Source organism: Anser anser (assembly GCF_964211835.1).
Source record: "Anser anser genome assembly, chromosome: 14".
In the NCBI taxonomy this organism is placed as follows: domain Eukaryota; kingdom Metazoa; phylum Chordata; class Aves; order Anseriformes; family Anatidae; genus Anser; species Anser anser.
The window spans coordinates 18,393,117-18,413,276 of record NC_139735.1 but is presented as its reverse complement, the minus strand read 5'-3'; the positions used below and the strand labels follow the sequence as shown (position 1 = coordinate 18,413,276).

Genomic DNA, 20,160 nt, shown 5'->3' with positions numbered 1-20,160 from the left:
AATGCCACTGTAGTAGCTTAGCTGTCTTCAAAGACAAACAAAAAAGATCAGTTATTTTTAATTAAGTCAACTAGGAAAAAAAATAAAAATAGGCTTAGTTCGTTTTTCTTTCAGATTTGAACTATTCACAGAGAGAGCCTTAGAAACATACACACTTAAGTTTACCTTCGGTCCCTCAAGACACTTCCACATACTGATATTTTTCACCTATAAAAATATCTTAGGGTGAAGCTTATCTCTGTGAATTCAAAGCGAAGGTAGGAACAACAATAAACGATTTTAATTACTGTCTAGCATCATTACATTTTTTCCTCCTATAATTAGAAACTAATGAGAAGTGGAACACATTCTGTCAAATGAACTGAGAAAACAGCACTTCAAGTGGAACGAGTGGCCAAGGACCAAAAAAATATCAGAACTGTTGGGCAGAAAGTCATGTCATACATAAAGAAATTTCATTTGCTTGGATAGCTATAATGATTCATCTCATTTTACAAGGAGTTTCATCAGCTGGGGTTGTCATTTCGCACAAATGCAAACTAATTTCAGCTCCCCTTCCCCCTGGTCCTGGAGGAAATCAAGGTGTTTGACATCAGATGCATTCACAGACATACACGTTACTCTTTAAAAACAGAGAAAAACAAACAAACAAACAAACAAAACAGGATATCTTCTTCTGCCCTCCATCCTGCTGTTCAATGTAGTTAGGATTCATCCTTTGGAATATAAATTGAAAACCAGGCTTGCAGCTATCTCAAACCCAGAGATAATCTTATATAAATGGACTACAGTACAAGCTTTGTGAAAGTCTTAATGTTGTTTTACCCCATTACATAATCAAGCTATAATCGTAGCTTAGAAATGGATATTTAGAATTGGGATGGAAGTCACTTAGTACAGCTGCCGTGTTGGATCGGTGATGACCATGAATTGCCTTGTCCTTTACATAACACCCAGGCAGAGCAACCGCCAGCAGTCAGGTAGAGAATGAGACTGCTTCTGAGTGCTTCAAGACTACTGCAAGCAAATATCTACAATGCCATGTCAGATTTTCTTTCTTTCTTTCTTTGCCCCACAGGCTAAACATTCACTGTATTTTATTTCACATCATGACTTCCTATGACACAATACTGGTATTTCACTGTTAAACCTCAGAGGGAAAGAGAATGTTTTGAAAAGAGACTTAATTATTTTCTGAAGCTGTCTGGCACTTATGCAGTCCAAAAATGAGTCAATGAAAGGACAAAAACTGTGAAGTAAAGTAACAATGAAAAAGGTATCTGACAAAGGATGAGATAATGAGAAAGTGTCATGGTCAGGTATCTAGGGTACAGTGTCTGATTGTGCCTTTTCCCCAGAGTCTCTTCTTTCTGGCTGTGGATGCCGATAAAACTCATAAATATCAGCTTACGATCAGCACTGTGATTAAATTTGTCTTATCTTAATGAAAATTCATTTATGTGACACTGTGATCAAAGACTTTGACCCAAATGATTTTACTATGACATATGTAAAAACATACCACAAGGAGAAGCTAATGTCAGCATCTCCTCATGTGACAAATGACCAATTTTAGAAGTTCTATTTCATTAGTACTGAACTAGGCAGACCTAAGAACATCCTGATCCAGTGGAAAGAAAAAAACATCAAAATGTGTCATTTTAGATGTTATACAAGAGAGTCATTTGTGTAGGTTAAATCTGAATACTCACAGAAAATTGTGTGTTCAGAAAGGAATATTATGTTTTCCTTATATCACCGTAACAGTGCAAGACATATCACTGAACTGCAGTTTCAGGCTGACTTGCTACCCTCAACCAAAACAAAAAATGCCAGAAAGTATTCCAAACACAGGCTCTGTCAAGGCAAGAAAAGAGATGGGGACAAAAGCCAAGTGAAGATGCATCAGAACACGTACACCAATCTTAAACTATTTACATGATTCTTCATCCAAGATTAGAGCTCTACTGTACAGCCCACAGTCTGACATGGGTTTGAATTTTGATCTTTCAAATACATCACAATACAAGTGACCTTCCCTTGCGTCTTTTTTACTGAGATTGATTCAGAGTGAGAGCTTACCTAGAGTGCTGCTGGCAAGAAGTTTACAACTACAGTTCCTAGCTTAAAGGAGGTATATATAGAACTGTTACTTTTTTAATGGTATTTCCATGTACCATGACTATAAACAAGAAAACACGTCTTTTCCATTAAACTACATTTTATCTGTTCTTTCTTAAACAAACAAAACCAAACAAAAACAAAACAGTGTTAGCTGTGATCTCCACCAAACAGAAAATGAGACCTTTGGCCACGTTAACAGTGAGAGAGAGAGAGAGAGAACAGTGATGTTTCTATTAGTTATTTATGAGCAAAACAAAATAAATTCTGCTGCCGTGGATGTTCTTCATTAACAATTTATGAAGTTTAAACTCATTATGTGTAGCACAAAGGTGATATTACTTCGCTAATATTTCTATCATACAGGAATTAGTTATATTCTTATAAGTGTTCCTGTATTAATATAGCCATAGAAGTCAGGCCATTCGAGTGGCCATATAAATCAATATGAGGAATAATCATAGAAAATTTTAAGATTCAGTTTTCCACTGGCAGACTTACAATCGTTGCTCATTTCCATTCTGAGGTGACAGTGCCCTCCTGTGGCACGATTTTTTTGTTTGCATTTTTCCTATATACAGTCCATCCAGAAAGATGAACTAAAAAGGGTTTTCCATATATAACAAGTCATGTATTTATGTACTCGTTTATATAAGTTAACTGAGAAAAGGTTCCATTTCTATCTATATTTTCATATGGTTTCCCAAACAAATTTTTTACAGGTTCTTGCTCTTTTCTATTTAGTTTCTATTTAAATTAAGAAGAGAAAAAAAAACAGTGGAAATCTGGACAGCTGGTGTAAGTCTGGGTCTGTATGCACCATGTGGCTGCTATTGGCTGCATGAACAAAATTGTGCCTGTTACTTACTACATAAACAGTGACTTATGTTAAATCCCAGTTGCCAGTAATTTGATCAGACCTTAAAGAACAAATTATGGCCTATATGAAAAATTCTGGGAGATTTTGGCTCATAATATCACTGTCTTTTTTTTTTTTTTTTTTTTTTTTTTAATAAAAAGTTTCAAAATGCACCTGGAAGAGGAAGAGTTCAAATTTTTAAGAGACATTATAAAGCTACTTGGTAGCATTTTTTCTGCCAGTTACTGATTCATCATCAATATTCTGGTATAGAATTTTTTTCTCCACAGATTCTTACATTTCATGCAAGGATGAAAAGTGCTAAATTACAAATATTATTAGAATTACTAAAACAGAGCTATATTTTCATAAAATTATACACAGGCAAAAATATTCAATGTAGTCAAATACTCCAGGAAACTCATTTTCAGACCCTGGGATAGAATACCTCCAGTTCTTGGGGGAGAAGAGCTCTTCCACTGCAGAGTCAGCATGAGGCAAGGACCTCATGCTCTATATGCTTTCAACACTCAGAGAATTTCTGGAGATTTCAGGTATTGCACTGTCTAAAGGAACAAATAAGGTTTGAGAAGGAAAGAGACATTTCATTGTGTGAGCATCCATCTGTTTTTGTTGTGCTCTTCAAGGCAGCACGTAGCCTGGTACGAAACAGAGGTAGCATGGAGCTAGACAAAACTAAGTGTTATAACTTCTCAAAGAACTTCCTATGTCTGTGAACACATTTGTTGTTTTCCAAACTGTTAACTTAGCCATGAAGCATTTTCACAGAAATGCCAACATATAAAAAGGCCAGCCCTTTGCCTAATTGAATTTCCCTGTTACAAACTCCATATGTTTAACAGAAATGAAACATTCAATTTTCTCCACTCCAAAACTGACTATGAGAATGAACTGACACATACGAATAACTTGGTCAGGTGGCCAATATAAAATTTCTGAAGCTTTTCTGCATTTTTTTTTATAATATAAAACTAGTGGTGTTTTAAACAAGAGAAAACAGAATCTTATAATAGTAAGGGTGAGATGATCTGGGCTGTAAGTGTTGCTACCTGAACTATAATTAAGGCACCAATTTCCTGGGATGTTAGAAAGCTGTTCTTTTCTCTACCATTTGTACTAGCTTCCAAATCACTTCTGAGCACAAATTAGAGACTTGTTTCCCCAGTACCTCACACTTTGCACAGTCACTTAAACAGGCATAAAGAGAGTACTAATAGGTATAATTTGCCATTTGCTTTGCACAGGTATAAGCAATTCCACAACCAGGACGCAGTGAAGGATCACTCCCACTGTGCTGATTAAATCAGCCAAGTGCAGCGTATGCCCCCCCAGCTATGCTTCCTGGCACGACTAATTCCTTCTATTGAACCTTTGGGACTTAGGCCAGGATGGATGCACAGATGGTTCCTCAAATCATGAATTCACTTCCCCTAATGTCTAGCAGAGCCTGAATCAAGTATTCAAATTACCGTATCACACAAGTACATGGAAGGAAGAGCTTAAAGTTCTCAGACTGCTTTGAGACTGTATAAATTAGAATGGCACAAGGCCCTTTGAAATACAACCTTTTGTAAGGGCTTACTAAGGTCATAATCACTGGATACTGATGTTATGCATCTCCCTTTCAAACTATATCCTACTCTAGATGTGATTTATGGTCCATGCACTTTCTCTACATGTAACAAGGATTATTGCCAAGAGAAATCTTCAGCTTCCCATTCAGAATAGCAGCATGAGGAGGCTGTGCCTCAAGTCAGAATCCTGCCCTGCGTCTCCTGATCTGAACATAATCAGCAGGAATATGCATTTAGTAGAAAATATGATATGAGTATTTATACATGCATATAAGTATGATCTGAATAGCATTTTCCCAAGGGATTGCATTCTGGTTTAAAAATTCAAATACATGTTACTGAAGAAATTGCTCAACTGATTATCATACCTTCAGACTATGTCTATCTATCTATATATACTCACACAGATGAATAGAGGATATATGCATATTCATGTGGATGGTAGGGGAATGATGTCTAAATATATGAAGGATGACTTTTTATGCTCTTCAACATAAGATTATTTTTTCCAAGGGCAATAGAGTGTTTCTCAAAAAAAAAAAAAAAAAAAAAGCTAGCTCTTTTCTAGACATATACAATGTTGTATATACATCATAAAATGGGCAGGATGATAAGATCTCTAGTGAAAGGCTAAATCCAAAGTTTTCTAATTAGGGTGCCAAATGTTAAGTAGTTAGTTATGCTGTGTTACCAAGATACTGTCAGGTTGCATTATCAGTCATTTCTAGAAAAGTCCGAAAGTTTATCAGTCCTCCAAATAGCAATCTGGCAGTCTGAGAACCTCTCTTGCTGTGGCAGAAAAAATGGGATAAACAAGAGCCACAGCTCAGGGAAAGAGGATGAAGTAATAATGAAAAAAATATCAATTTACCAAATGAGGGCTAGTGAGAAACAATGTGCTAAGGTATCAACTCTGGTCATTTTTGACTAAAATAGAGTCTTAGCTTGACAGCTTCATGTAGGCACCACACCAGGAGTGAAAATGACCTCAGGCACAGAGACAACCTGAAAATAACAACGAGCATTTAAATTGGTCCCAGGTGAAGAGCAGAGAAGACCATGAATAAAGTCAGAAAAGAGCAAAGTTGGATAAAAACATGGCTGGGGCAAGATTCCATTATAAGAGATAATGGTTTTAACTCATGACAAGTGGGATTAAAGCAATGTACTGCCAAGTCCATGTTCCACAGAGGACTCAATACACTTTACCGTGTGTTCTGTGACAACTGGTATGGTGATAAATTGCATGTCTTTGGTCTTGCATTAATTTGTGTGCTTCTATAGCATTACGTATTTTATTATTGCCAGAATGATTGTCTTATTCAAAACCGTGTAGCATCTAGAAGGCCTGCTGTTACACCATTACATCACCTGCATAAACTAGGCAACACCTAACACCATGATTCTCTGAAGCATCCCACCACTTACTCCTGTTTTCCTTATTGCTTTATTTACAATTAGTTTAATATTAGTTAAAGGCTAGATTAGAAAAAAAGACTAGTTAAATTCAGTACATTAAAGAATTACTGCACTGCCTCATCATGGCATTTCCTGTCATATGCTCATTATTGAGAAAAATTATCAGCACATCCAACTTCCCAAAATCCTAACCAAGCAAGGTAAGGAATAAATAAAATTCCTCTGTGGTATTAACATTATTCCTTTCTTTAGTAAGATTCTCTGAAATAGCATAATTTACTCCACAACACAACAATGTTTGCAGCTCCAGCAGGCTTTCAGATTAGAAAGCAAGATTTAATTGAAAAGAATTTACGTATCATTAAATGCTTCTTCAGACTGGTCACCTCCATGCCGCCTGGCAAGTTATACTGGACACTGAGGTTCCAAGTTCCTCTGATTTTACTTCTCCATTCATAGATATATTAAAGCCTATTAAAGTATCTATGAGTTCTTTTGATTCCTTGAGCTTTCACTAAAATGTTTCAGATTCTACAAGGTATAAGAAATAAGGTCTGTAAGAATAATTCTATGGGCTTTCTCTACGATTTCCAGGAGCCGATAAAAAACATTTCCTGTGCATATCATTCTGGAGTGGTTTGTTGTGTGTTTTTTTTTGGTGGTGGTGGGTTCTTATTGTTGTTTGTTTTACTTTTGCATCCATTAGGAAACAAAGTCCTTCCATAAAAGTAACTGCAATGACATTAGTGAGAGATGAACAAAATCTAGAACAATTGCATTACTTTTAACTTTTGGAACATGTTAGTAGAGATATACTATTTCTAAACATAATTGGTTAAGAAGTCCAGTGTTTAAAAACAAAATAAACAAACAAAAAATAAAAATAAAAAAAGCAGTGGGAATTGTGTTCATTTATATGCAAAACACTTCCACCTGGACTGTCTCCAATTTGTGTAGCAAATGTTCTGTCAGGACACTGCTGTTGCTCTGTGTAAACAGATTGTCCTCTCAGAATCACAGAATATTAGGGATTGGAAGCATGTCATTGAGCTAATAGAGATTTCAAAGTAATGTCCCACTGCTGCTGAATGGACCAAGCCCTTTACAAGTTAGTTAACATTTTAAAGCTCTTATGTATTATATTTTGAAAAAAATATATATATATTTTAAAATAATATATAAAAGAAATATTTGTAAAATATTTCTGTGATAGCTTAACTATGCAAAAACACTACTTGTATTAAGGGAAAAATCCAAACAAATCTCCATGGAGCCAAGATAATCTGCATAAGGTTTTCTAGAGAAAACACGGTAAAACAGTGTTTGTGAAAATGGTCTATAAAATGGAAGGACTGAAGCTACTCTCTCTCTCTGTATACATATGTGTATTTGTGTGTTATTCGCACCAGCATTTGACTGGAGTTGCATACAATGTTACTGAACATGGAGGCTCTACATAAGCCTTCGCAGAACACCCTGGTCTATGTCAGGTGGATTTATCTGCTGAATTTTTCAGCACAGGTTTCAGCTGAGTTTTGGATGTGGCTATAACACCTCTGAGCGACAGCTTTGGCTTCTGTAACAGATCCTGATATATTCTATTCTTTTGAGCAAAAGATTCTACAAGGCAAGAGTGCTAAAACCACCAAAAAGACCTGTCCAAGTACAAGACAAAAAATATGGACAAAATATAGGAAAGAAGTAGTTACCTAGGATCCAATATATCTGCTCAGCTACTCCACAAGACGGTCTATAGCATTTACAACTTGAGAAAAAGAAGTAAAAGCAGAGAGAAAACAGCCAAATTTTATTTCAATGCTGAGCTCATCTTTTGTAAATTTTTACATTCTCATATACGTTTGGGTTTATATTTCCCATTTTTCTTCTGGTACTTCTTTGTCTCATTAAAGTAACATAACAACACTGCACATGAAAACGGCCTTTTCTTTGAGACTTTGCTTTGAAGTAATACAACTACTGCTTTGAGTTATCTCTACCATAATATACCTGGAAGAAATAATACCATACAAATTTGAAATACCAATTATTAAAATTGCATATATGAAGGTGAATGAATAAAAATTAATTCCTCAAATTGATGAAATAGTCACTTTCTAGGAAATTAACAAATGATCTACAGAGATGAAGAATGATTCTGGCTTCAGTTTTATGGCTAAAGTTTATTGTACATGAAGGACAAACACAAGATTATCTGTGAATTAAGGGGATAATCAGACAACACCTAATTGTTAAAGCTGGTTGCTTATATTCAACCAGATCGCCTTGTAAATCACACATACACCATTTGCTTTTTTAAGTTTCTGATTTTCTTATAATGACAAATTATAAACCAGTTAATCCCTGGGATAGGGACATTCACTCTGAAAAAAAAAAAAAAAAAAGCACCACCTGAAAAATGAGCTCTGAAGTTTCTTCTGTGACTAGATTTAAAGGGATTATTCTGGGGAAATAAAAATTTTAATTATGCCTAAAAACAGAAAACTCACTGTTAAGTAACGGTACTGATCTAAGCAGAATACACATTATCCACAGAGTCTCTTTGATATCTGTGGAAAAGTATCTTATTCTGGATTTACAAATCCTATTCTGTTTCAGTTCAAGACTTCTCTCTGGACTGTTTTTCACAGAATTGCAATGAAGTTTTTTGCAGCCTGGGGTTTTGCAATTCTTTTGCAATCAAGATTTCCCAGGAGTGCTGTATGCTGAAGAAAAGATGAGATCTAAGGTTTTTTTTTTAGTTTAGAAGAAATACATCAAAACCTGAAGCATTGCTTTAATCCTGAATCCAGATATAATTTATTTAATAGTTTGACAGGGAAAAAGAAACAGAATAGAATCACAAAGCTATTGAATGCTCGAATATAAATTATGTGGTATGCACACCAGAGTAATATATAGCCTTTTTGGGTACTTTCTGGGCAAACATGGGTTCCAATCCTCTTAGAGGAGATAATATAAAAGAAGATCTGCAGGCAAATCGAAAATTAATTACTGAGACAACATTGCCCTGAAAAATAGTTGAGACTTGAATAATTTAGAAAGTACATCTGAAAGCATGCATTATTTGAGAGCAGAGCTGTGAGTATGCTAACAGGGACAGGATGGTGACTGGAGGTGTGCTGGACCACCAGCAGTCAGTCAGTTGCTGCGAGAGGACCATCCAGGCATCTCCACATTATGTCGAGTGACATGGTAAGGAAGAAGCCTGCTGTGCTATGTACGCAAGGGAGATTACCCTTGCAATCTGACATTGCAGTTACATGTATGACTTGCATACACTTCAGACATAGAATAGGAAAGCCCTACCTAGCACCTAGAAATTCTATGACTTGTTTTTAAACATATTATCCTATCTCAATATGCGTTTATTTTACAGGAGACTATGTAGTCATGTCTGTTTACTTTAACCTGAGCAGGAGAATGGGTTATTTCACTATTCAGACCTACATTCCCTGCACGCTTATCGTTGTGCTGTCCTGGGTCTCTTTCTGGATTAACAAGGATGCAGTTCCAGCCAGAACATCACTGGGTGAGTTGTTTTACCTTCCTGCTTTTGTTCAAGCATTATGATGTTCAGTTAACACCTCTATAGAGGTTTCTAAATGTAAGAGAAAAGACAGTTTTTCACAAGTTCTCATCATTTAGAGAGATGTAATCATTTCCAAGGAACAACAGCTTAAACCATATTTCTCTCTTTTCCATTTTACTATGGCAGACCCTAACTAGGAGTACTGTAGATTGCCTCTAATAAAAGCTTTTGCCCCTTTTCTGATAACAGTAGTATTTTATAAACACCAAAACATTTCTGGATTAGGCACAACAATGCATTAGTTTTATTTGCTCTACTTCTATATCATAGTGGCTAGCAATACAAATGAAAATAATGCCAAGAATGAAACAATCTTTCTGTGTGACAGTTGAAAGAAGGAGTGTAATACCTGACTTCTACTTCAGGGACCAAAAGTCAAATGTAGCCTTCAGACCACAAAATCTACTGAATTTGGTGGTATCTAAAATCCTATACACGTAAATGTGACATGCATTTAATCAGAATTAGCAGTTTCTACACAGTTAGCATGCTGTTGCACAAATAAACTAAGAGCTACCAAATTCACTTGCTTGTACAAATCAGCTGGATCTGTAAGAATTAACAACGTGGACTGACTGTGGAGACAGGTAGAAACACTCGATTTTCTACTTCTCTACTAAAGCCACGCAAAGAAAAATCATTTTAGTTTTTCCTTTTGCAGTTATATTTCTTCATAGAAATGCAGCAAAGAGCACTGGATTACAAAATAAAGGACAACATTTTGCTTAAAGAGCTCCCTTGAAAGAACCAGAGGAATAGAGAAGCAGTGGCCCCCATAACAAAACTGTTTTAAATGTTTTATTGCCTTTTCATGCTAAAACAAGGTCATAAAATCAGCTTTAAAAAAGTAGATAATTAATAAATGCATTCAGCTCTTTTTGTTTGTTTGTTTAGATGTACAATACAGATTGGTCACTGTTGAGAACTAGTCTATTCATACCTCTGAGGAGGTGAAGTCAGTGGTTATGAAATTCGCCCTAAAAAATGTGATGGATTTTAAATGTTCTGATGCATTTTTAATGCTCTTCTCATGACAGTACAGGGAATAATGTTCTGAAAGGAGAAGGGAAGGTGAGGCATATCATAGTAGCTCTCAGTTATAGACTACAATCACTTACAAAGGCCAGAAGAAACACTCCTCTGGCACTGCAAGAAATCTGACCTCACAGCATGGCAGTTACAAAGAGCCCTGAGAGACTCTCCCATCCAGCTTTATTTACAAATCACTTAAATAACCAGCAGCAAAGAATGTGTGTGGGAATCTGGGGCTAGCATCTTTTGCGAACATTTAGAATGCATTTGAATGAGGAGAAAGGAAACAGTCTTCTTTCTTTATGTGGCACATATGCAGATATATACACAACCTCTCCTAAATTTTCATCTTGGTTACAAGCTTTCTTAAGAATTTTCATGAATTTCTCTCTCATATAATGGCTGTAAATGTGTTTCTTACTGGCACTGTTACCATTACCAATATCAAGTCAATAAATGAAACTTAACCTGACAGCATGGAAAGTTTTAGATAGGCCTTGAGAATACAATGAATTATGAACTGAAGCGATAGACCTATTTCCATTCTCTGCTATGACTTCTCACTCTGACAGAAGTTCTCTTCTCTCTGTTTAAGTAGACAAGTACACAAACCCTAAAACTCAATTTCTCAGTTAAAAATAAACTAAGGATGCCTAAAACCTAAACTACATAAACTACATAAATAAATAAATAAAAAAAATACATTCTTGGAACCAGAATCCAACTAATGAACGTATTTTGCAGGGCAACACTCTCAGTGACTATCCAAAAATGATTCACACTCCCTGTTAATCCTTGAAGCTCTTACTTATATCCACATTTCACTGCTTGGGATGTGCCGTTTGACATTTTTGCTGTATGTCAGAACTCCAGGCATCCTTCAGAAACAGTCAGAGACAACTGGCAAAGTTGGTTTGTTACAGGAAGTAATAACATTTCTGTTGTTTTCTGTCTATTTACCAGGCATTACAACTGTCCTGACAATGACCACCTTAAGTACAATTGCTCGTAAATCTCTTCCAAAAGTCTCCTATGTGACGGCAATGGATCTTTTTGTATCAGTCTGCTTTATTTTTGTTTTCTCTGCGCTGGTGGAATATGGAACTTTGCACTACTTTGTCAGCAACAGAAAGCCAAGCAAGGATAAAGACAAAAAGAAGAAAAATCCAGTATGTATCTTTTTACCAGCAAGGTATAAAATTCAACTAGGTTTACATCCCTCCTCACACCTGTACTTTCATTTGAAAGTTTGCTATTACATATATACTCTTCTTTTGTACTATTAGGAATAAAAACATTCATCTTGATAATTAAAAGCTCATATATTAGTTGTATGGATGCCAAAGAAACTAATTTCTTAGAATAAGGGCCCTTCTAGCCAAATTGTTCTGCAAATCACAACTATCACCAAAACCCTTATTTATGCTATAGAAAGAGTTCTTGCTATGACCTTTACGGAAGAACTGTCAGCTTTTCTGTTTTAGCTTTAGTAATATTCTCTGCCATTAACTTATGTCTGTCTTATTGATGTGATTCTGTTTTTCTTATTATCAGGACTACATTTAATCTTTTATATTCAACCTATGGACTGTGCTTTTTTCTAATTCCCCCTTAAGCATCTGTTTCCTTTTAATTGTTTCCTTATCTTCTTTTTCTTGTATTTTCTCCCTTCTTCATCTATTTCTCTCTCTTTGAAGGTGATTTGGCAACAGTTTGCAATGTTACTTATACTTTTTTTTATTTTTTATTGTGTAGCATGCACCCATATAATAGCCACAGTGAAAAAAAAATCCTGGAAATACCCTCAGTAGAGGTCTGGGACCTTTCCCAGATAGGTAGAAATATGTGCTTGTCTTGTCCAGGACAGACTTCAACCCATTGCAAAAGGGAAGAAAAGTGTGTTGTCTAGAACCTGTGAGGTGAAAAGAATTAGTGTAAAATACTAGAGGGAATAAAAAGTAACCCAATCTTCTTCAAAGAAGCCAAATATGCCTCTGTAAAATGTGAAGGACACATAGTTTTATATTAATTAGGAATATTTTCAAACATCTAGGGAAAAAACAAAACCACTTGGATTTGCTTTGCTAAAATCTTCAAGGACTTAAGATATTCTCTCTTAGTTATAATATATAGCAAATATAAATAAATACAACAAAATGTATTAAAATCCTTTTTATTACACGTCATTTTTATAATTTCACCCCTAGAAGCTTTTTGAGAAAGTCGCTAAAAAAAGAATAGCAGATGTACACTGTAGTGGATAAATAGTCAGCAAAACATCCCTAACGGAAGAATTTTCACCTTACTTTCAATTTGGATTTCATCATAGGCTCTCTTTTGGTCAAAAGAAATAAGAACTTCTGGAGGGTGACACATTCTGGCCTGGCTCAGGTTGAAATAAATTGCTGTTCGTGTGCACCTACGTTTTCCATATGCAAAAGAGCAAAGATTAACTCAAAATGAGTTGAGTTAGAGATTGTTCTTTACATTACTATCTGTGACCATCTAGGGACAAACAGAAATATAACAGATGCCCAAATCCTAAACCAAGAGTCTAGAAATCTTAAGAGTAGAGTCTTCAGCACCCAGTCTGCAGGTAAAGAGATTTTTTTCTAAAACTTGCATTCATAAATTGTGATCAGTTTCCTCTTTTAAAACAGTTCAGCATAAAAGATTGGAATCTACCGGGAATATGAAAAGATCAACTGAAGTTTGATGTTCTGTCTTTGGCCCAGATGTAGCTACAAGTCAGTGACAAGACAAAAATGTGGGGTTTTATATCATAGATACTTGTTGAAATGGCTATCACCCCAACCTTTCTATAAATTTAGTTCTTTTTGACTATGTTTTAGAAACATATTTTTAATTTACATTTTTTTTCTCTTTCTTTTCTTTCTTTCTTTAATTTAAAACAAAATCTTCTGATTCTCTTTTCTGTCTACAAAATGAAAGCTTCTTCGGATGTTTTCCTTCAAGGTATAAAGTTTTTTGGAATGGAAATTCACTGCATGCAACTGCTGAATTTAACTATTAGAGCTTACATGAGAGTGCTATTGTTTGTTTGTTTGTTTTTAAGTAGACATCCATTCTATTCAAGGCAACTTCCTAGTTAAGTAGAATGATTATGTATTTCTAAATAATATGTAGAGTTGATTCAGCAGCCCAAATACTGATTCACTACGGTTTTGAACTTACCCTAAGTTCAAGAGTGACCAACATTATTGGATCGCATGAATTAAGAGAGTTTAATGTGTTGAAAACCTTTCTGCTTGTCTCTTACTCAATTGCCCATGGGATCCAATGCCACCAGCTACACCAGAAACCTGCACTACACCCTTTTAGAACTCAGCTCTGATCCCTCTGTTTAACCTTTGCTATTTAGCTTCAAATTATAAAACCATATCTGGTCTGATGTTGACCTGAACAAAATTCATTGTCATCATCAAATGCTGTTTCTTATGCAAAAAAAAAAAAAAAAAAAAAAGTCAGAGTTTTGAAAGGGTTTAAGATGCATATGTTTATTAATGCTGTCACTGGATCAACACATTCTTAGCAAATTAGCAAATATATCTATGTTCTACATCTAAATCTTATCTTCATTCAGAAATGCAGAGATTTTGTCCAAAAACAAAAAAACAAACAAAAAAAAAATCAAATTAAAGCCAAGAAATTTACATACTCATGGAATCGAATTATTGTAATTTTACCCTAGTATCTATCACCAAGAAATTATAAGACTTTTCATACTAGTGTTCACCAACTGCTTAATCATATTTTAAATGTTTAATTTGCTCAATTGATTCCAAATATATGTATATGTATACTTACCACATAAAATCTGGAACACACTGAATCTTCTAGTTGATGAACAGTAGTAGATGGTGAACTGCATGTATTCAAACTGCTGGAGAGTCTTATCAAGATTCTCCCAACCTTATTCAAAAGACCCACTTTTTGCCTTTTTTTTCCATATATATATTTGCCCATGTCTAAACATGAACCAGCCCTATATTAAAAATAATCCTGCATTTCCAATTGATTATTTCAGTGCTGTCCACGTGCAACACCCAAATTGCCTTCATATATCAAGCAGCTATGTAAAGTCTAAAACAAATTCAATTCAAAATACCACCAATTACGTTCCTGAATGTTTACTTCAACCTATATTGTGTACTTCGGCATTAAAGCTAATCGTCCACAACTGTTAACTTGATATTGATTTGTGCTGCTTTCCTGTAAAATTAAAGCGTATGATGCAACTGATTTTAACCAGTTCAAGGTAATATTACCATTAGAACTTCTTAGCAATTTGCCATGTACCCCATGCAGAACCATCATTCATGTGTTGCCCATCAGTCTGTCTCCCTGTTGGTCTGATGATAATAACAGAGTGTCTCCCTCCTGCCATCTTTTTCTTTTTTGCCACTCCACCTTAGGCACCTACAATTGACATCCGACCTCGATCAGCTACTATTCAAATGAACAATGCTACACACCTCCAAGAAAGGGATGAAGAATATGGGTATGAGTGTCTCGATGGCAAGGACTGTGCTAGTTTTTTTTGCTGCTTTGAGGATTGTCGAACAGGAGCATGGAGGCATGGAAGAATACATATCCGCATTGCCAAAATGGACTCCTATGCCCGCATCTTCTTCCCAACTGCCTTCTGTTTGTTTAACCTGGTGTATTGGGTATCATATCTTTACCTTTAAATGCAAAAGGAAATCAGTGATATGAGCCTTACTCACTGAATTTCTTAGAGAGATGGTTTCCTAAGTCCACTTGAAGTATTTATGACGCGCTTTATAGTGGTCTGAATTCTTTAGTGCCATAACCCAGTAAATATCAATCATATCATTTGTCCAAAAATTGCCATCAGGTTGTTGTGAATTAAATGTCCGTTCAACATGTTGAAATAATTCAAAATAAAAATCTTATAAATAGGTAATATACAGCTATACCTGATGGAATAGAGAAACAGAGCAAACAGGGCAAGGGGAGCATGGCAACGTCACTTAATAGTTGGCACTGCCATTTCAAACAGAAGTGACAGAGAGAATTCCCAGGTAAAGTACTGTACAGTTTGTTAACATTGGCTATAATTATGCTATAGCTTTATTCTCTGTGGGCTTTTCTTTTTGGAAGAGTCATCTCTCACTTTGAATAGGTATTATTAAGCTAGGAAAGTAACTTCTACTCCCACCAAAATAAAAACAGACCTTTCCCTTTGCCATCCCTTTAAGAGCACATGTACAATGCTGTAAATATTTCAATACCTTGTAGTACATAAAGTCTAGTGCATGCATCTTCTGGGGGCCAAAATAAATGAAACAAAGGTACCATAAAGTATTGTCTTTTATTTTGTGTCTCTGGCTGTGCTATTGTAATTGAAATGTGGATTAAAAACATTTTTCCTTGAAAAATTTCCCCTTTCCCTCATGCATGGAAGATCCAAGCAGACAGCACTTTCATGTAAGACATTAGAGAAGCCTTAAGGATTCAAATAAATAACATGTAGACAAATCTGTATGGCCAATATAATAGCTCATAAAGTGTACTGTACACGTCTGCTGCAGTTGTAGCCTTCATTTTCCATTGATAATGTTGCTATATTTCAACTGAATTTCCAGTAATTATACATTGCAAGATCAGCTTCTAAATTTAATCCATGTGTTTCCATTGTTTTTTCCCATGTTGAACTCTTTGAACTCTATTTTCCTCACGCACCGTTTTTTTTCTTTCCTCTTTAATCCAGTCAGGAAATAGCTTTTATTGTAGACATTTTTACATAAGAACTTCAAGTTCGTTTTGAAATATTAGGTTTTATATTATGTATATGCATACAATTCTCTGCCCATTCATCATTGATCAGCAATAGTTGTTGCTAGTGATGCTTTTCACTCTGTGAGTACCTTTACTAAACAAACCCTAACACCATAGCTAGCACACAGTTTATAGATAGCCTTGAAAATAAAAGGGAACAAAGAGTGTCTTGGCTACTAAATCATATTTATGCAGTTTATGTGTATTTAAAAAATTCAGCCCACCTGGTTGAATCTTGAAACCCACTTACCCACTGGTTTTCAGAACCTGTATGATGCTCAATTATGCAACCTTAAGCACATGTAAATATTACTGACTTCTTTTATAATTATTGTCAAAGATGTAAAATGTCACCTCCAGAAATGTGGGTTTGCAGATTGAAATGGGAGATATTTAATTATCATTACAGAATTACTAATAGCTAAAATGGAGAAAAAAGTAAGTTTTCCAATGTTTGTATAGTTTTGGAAATAAAAATGTATAAAAAAGGAATAACCTGAACATCAATTGCTCCTTGTCCAATATATTTGAAAACCTTTTAATAAAGGAATTGCACACACCTGTGGACTTTTTCCAATAAAACTGCTGCACTCAACTCCACAGTTTTCTTGTAATTGGTTTGTTAAAATCATGCTTCAAGGACCAGACATCTTGAAGATGCTGGACTCATCAGTTGCCTAAATATAACTGATTATAATCCTCATAACCCTCTGCATTGTCTCATTTTGTAGTCAAATGGCTTGCTCATGTAACTTTCATGGTTGGAGACTAAATCTTTGAAAGCATTTTTGAGATTATCTTATTCTTAAAAAAAATAAATTTAAAAAAAAAAAAAAAAGAGTTGGAATCATCCTGAGGAAAAAAAGAGAACTTTTTCCTTCTCCACTTTGAGTGTCTCCATTCCCTGAATGAGTTTCAATCATCTTTCACTTGGAAGTGCGTTTCAGCTGCTGCCAGACGGTTCAACGAATAATTATTTTTTTTCAGTGGTCATTGATGTAACAGCTTGCTGTTAGTTCCTTCCATTTAATGAGAGTGGCTGATGTTAAATATGTAAGCATTCAATTTTTACCTGTATCTTTTTCTTGTTGCCAAATAGCTTTTATACAGATCAGTATGAGTCTCAGCCTTAATCAGACCTTTAATTTGCTGGGGTCAAGTGTATTTCAGTTAACATTTTTAGATATTTTTTTAGATTTTTTTTTTAGATTTTTTTTTTTCTGTCAAGACCAGTGAAACTAAGGATTCAGTCACTCAAAATCCTTTATACCAGTTCAGCCAGCAGACCTCAAGTGCCTGTAGAAGGCCTGAGGCATGGCAGAATTGCACGTAGTACTGAGGAATGAGTGATCGAGGTGGCCTCCTCCTTCCAGAAAGGAAGGAGTTGAGTTAAAAATTACAGAAAAGTATGACACCCCTGTAGTTAAGAATTTGAGTGACCATTTCTCACCATCTGTCACTAGCCAAAGTAGAGTACATAAGCCCTTCCTCATTCATGACCCAACACATCGGCTTCTACCGCTTTGATTTAGGTGATTTGTAATTTCCTCTTGGGGCAGATACACGAGACTCAAAAATATATTTCATGGCGAAACATGTAGTTACCAGTAAGGACGTGACACCAAAGCACAATGCAATGCTGTCTGAGCAAAAAGTTTTGTGTTGTTATGAACAGAGACTGCATTAGCTATTCAGCACAGAACCAAAAGATGACCCTTGTATTGTAAAGTTAGACTGCCATCAAAGCAACTAAACAGCAAGCAAAATACCATTTGGGTATGATAAGGGTTATTATTCAGGATAAAACTGCTCAGAAACTGAACTATAAAGACATTCACACATATTTATATATATATATATATACTCATATATTATACATATTAACCCATTCCAGCTGCATTCTAGAGAAGAAAGTCCTCACTCAGCAGAATTGTTAAAATGTGTTCATCACACTGCAGACTGCTACTACAGCTCTGGGATATGTCTGTGGATATTCAGATGGTCGTTAAGAGTTTTGTCAAGCATACACTAATGGCAAAATTATTTGTGTTCCGAGAGTATGTAGATGTCCCGACCAAGACAGGGCATTGATATCCCAGTGATTATGTCATATATGACATAATGACATATCACATCAACAGAGAACACCCTCAAAGCTTTTCTAAATCTTCAAAAATGTATAGTCCTAGGTTTCTACATAAAAAGGTGATATTCAGAGAGAACATAACTCAGCAACAGTTCTCCTGTCATTAAAATGTGGCAACCACAAATGACAGATGATATTTTAACTAGTTAGTATCAAAGAATTTTAGCCTCTGTACAGTACAAAGTGCTAAAGCCTCCTGAAGGTGCTGTTCCCAGCACATGATATACAAACACACACACAAAGTGGTTTTGTTTCCTTTTTCAATCCACTCGCCTGCTCAATATATGAGTATTTTATTTCTACCATGGTTTTCCACAGCCACATAAATCTATGTAACATGAATGAACTGGTCAAATATTCTATGTGTAACAGTTACAATGACACATCTATAGCAGCAAATATTTGGCACACACTGAAGGTACGAATATTTGGACCTCCTTCACGCTATGCCCCAAAGCCCTTCAGTCTAAAAACATAGAAAAAGGAAAAAAGAAAGAATAGTTACAAAAAACTCCAGCAAATGAATAACATGAGTAATAGAACAAGAAAGCTTTGTTAACTGCACAGGTTTTAGTAGCTGGCATCACTGTACATGGAACCAGTAAAAGAATAGGGAAAAACAGAAGAACTGTTTTACCACAAAAGCTGGATTTTGTAGGATCATGAAGAAGAGCTGTAAACTGGGATTTGAAAGAGGATAAACAAAGAATTCCAGGTTTGCTGAAGTGTTTCCCATGCAACAGAGGAAAAGCAGGACCAAGTAATGCAGACATTGTGGGAGAAGATGGTAGCTGAGGAATGAAATTAAGGTATGGTATGACACAAAAGCTGAGGTCGATATCGAGCTAATGTGCCCTATCAAGCCTGCAGCTGAGGACTGAATTAGAGAAGCATCGGAAAGAATTTACTGAATTAGGTACACTAAGGGACTAAAAAGGCAGCTCAAAGCAATAAGCCGAGAAGAGAAGGTAGGAGGCAATACAATCCACAGAAGGACAGAGTAATTGTGAGGGCCAGAACAATGAAGGCTGCAGTTCTCTGAACCAACTAGAGCATGTTTAGGGGTCAGGTTTCGTCTATGCGGATAAAGAACCAGCATTTGTTATTTATGATGTTTTTTCTAAATTTTTTCTAAATGTTTTTTAAATTTTTTTTTCATTTTTCTAAATGTTATTTAGAGATGAAAAGGGATGTCCAAGATAAGAACTAGGTGAAGAGTGAAGCCTGTTCATAGGCTTCTGCAGCTGGAAGAAAAAAAGCCTGTTATAAACTAAGGAATACATGGAAGAAAATGTAAAAATAAAGGAGCCATCTAGATGAAACTTAATTAAGGCCCAAGGGAAAAAGTAGCATTTTAAAATGCAAGCGTTGTCTTTCATAAAAAATTTCAATTGCTTTGTAAAGAGAACTCAATTAAATCTTATGAAAAACTTCACAGGTAAATCAGCTTATTATACCCATGAGAGATACATTGTTTCATTTATAAAAATTAAAAGCCAATGTGCCTTTCTTCCTTATTTAGAAGATTTGGACTTGCTACTTCCACATTAGCATG

General features: G+C 35.4%; 1 protein-coding gene across 3 annotated transcripts in view; it reads left to right on the top strand.

Moving 5' to 3' along the window:
* The window catches only part of GABRG2 (gamma-aminobutyric acid type A receptor subunit gamma2), a 75,113-nt gene extending 58,052 nt beyond the window's left edge, over positions 1-17,061 (top strand). Inside the window, exons 7-10 of one of the 3 annotated variants that reach the window (XM_083799088.1) lie at positions 9,392-9,544; positions 11,600-11,805; positions 13,589-13,612; positions 15,073-17,061. In XM_083799088.1, the coding sequence (XP_083655214.1) occupies positions 9,392-9,544; positions 11,600-11,805; positions 13,589-13,612; positions 15,073-15,348 (659 nt within the window). In that variant the 3' untranslated portion in view covers positions 15,349-17,061. Of the gene's footprint in view, positions 1-9,391; positions 9,545-11,599; positions 11,829-13,588; positions 13,613-15,072 lie in introns of all 3 variants that reach the window. The other 2 variants (XM_083799090.1, XM_083799089.1) reach the window with 2 other exon arrangements.
* Positions 17,062-20,160: the final 3,099 nt, after the last annotated feature.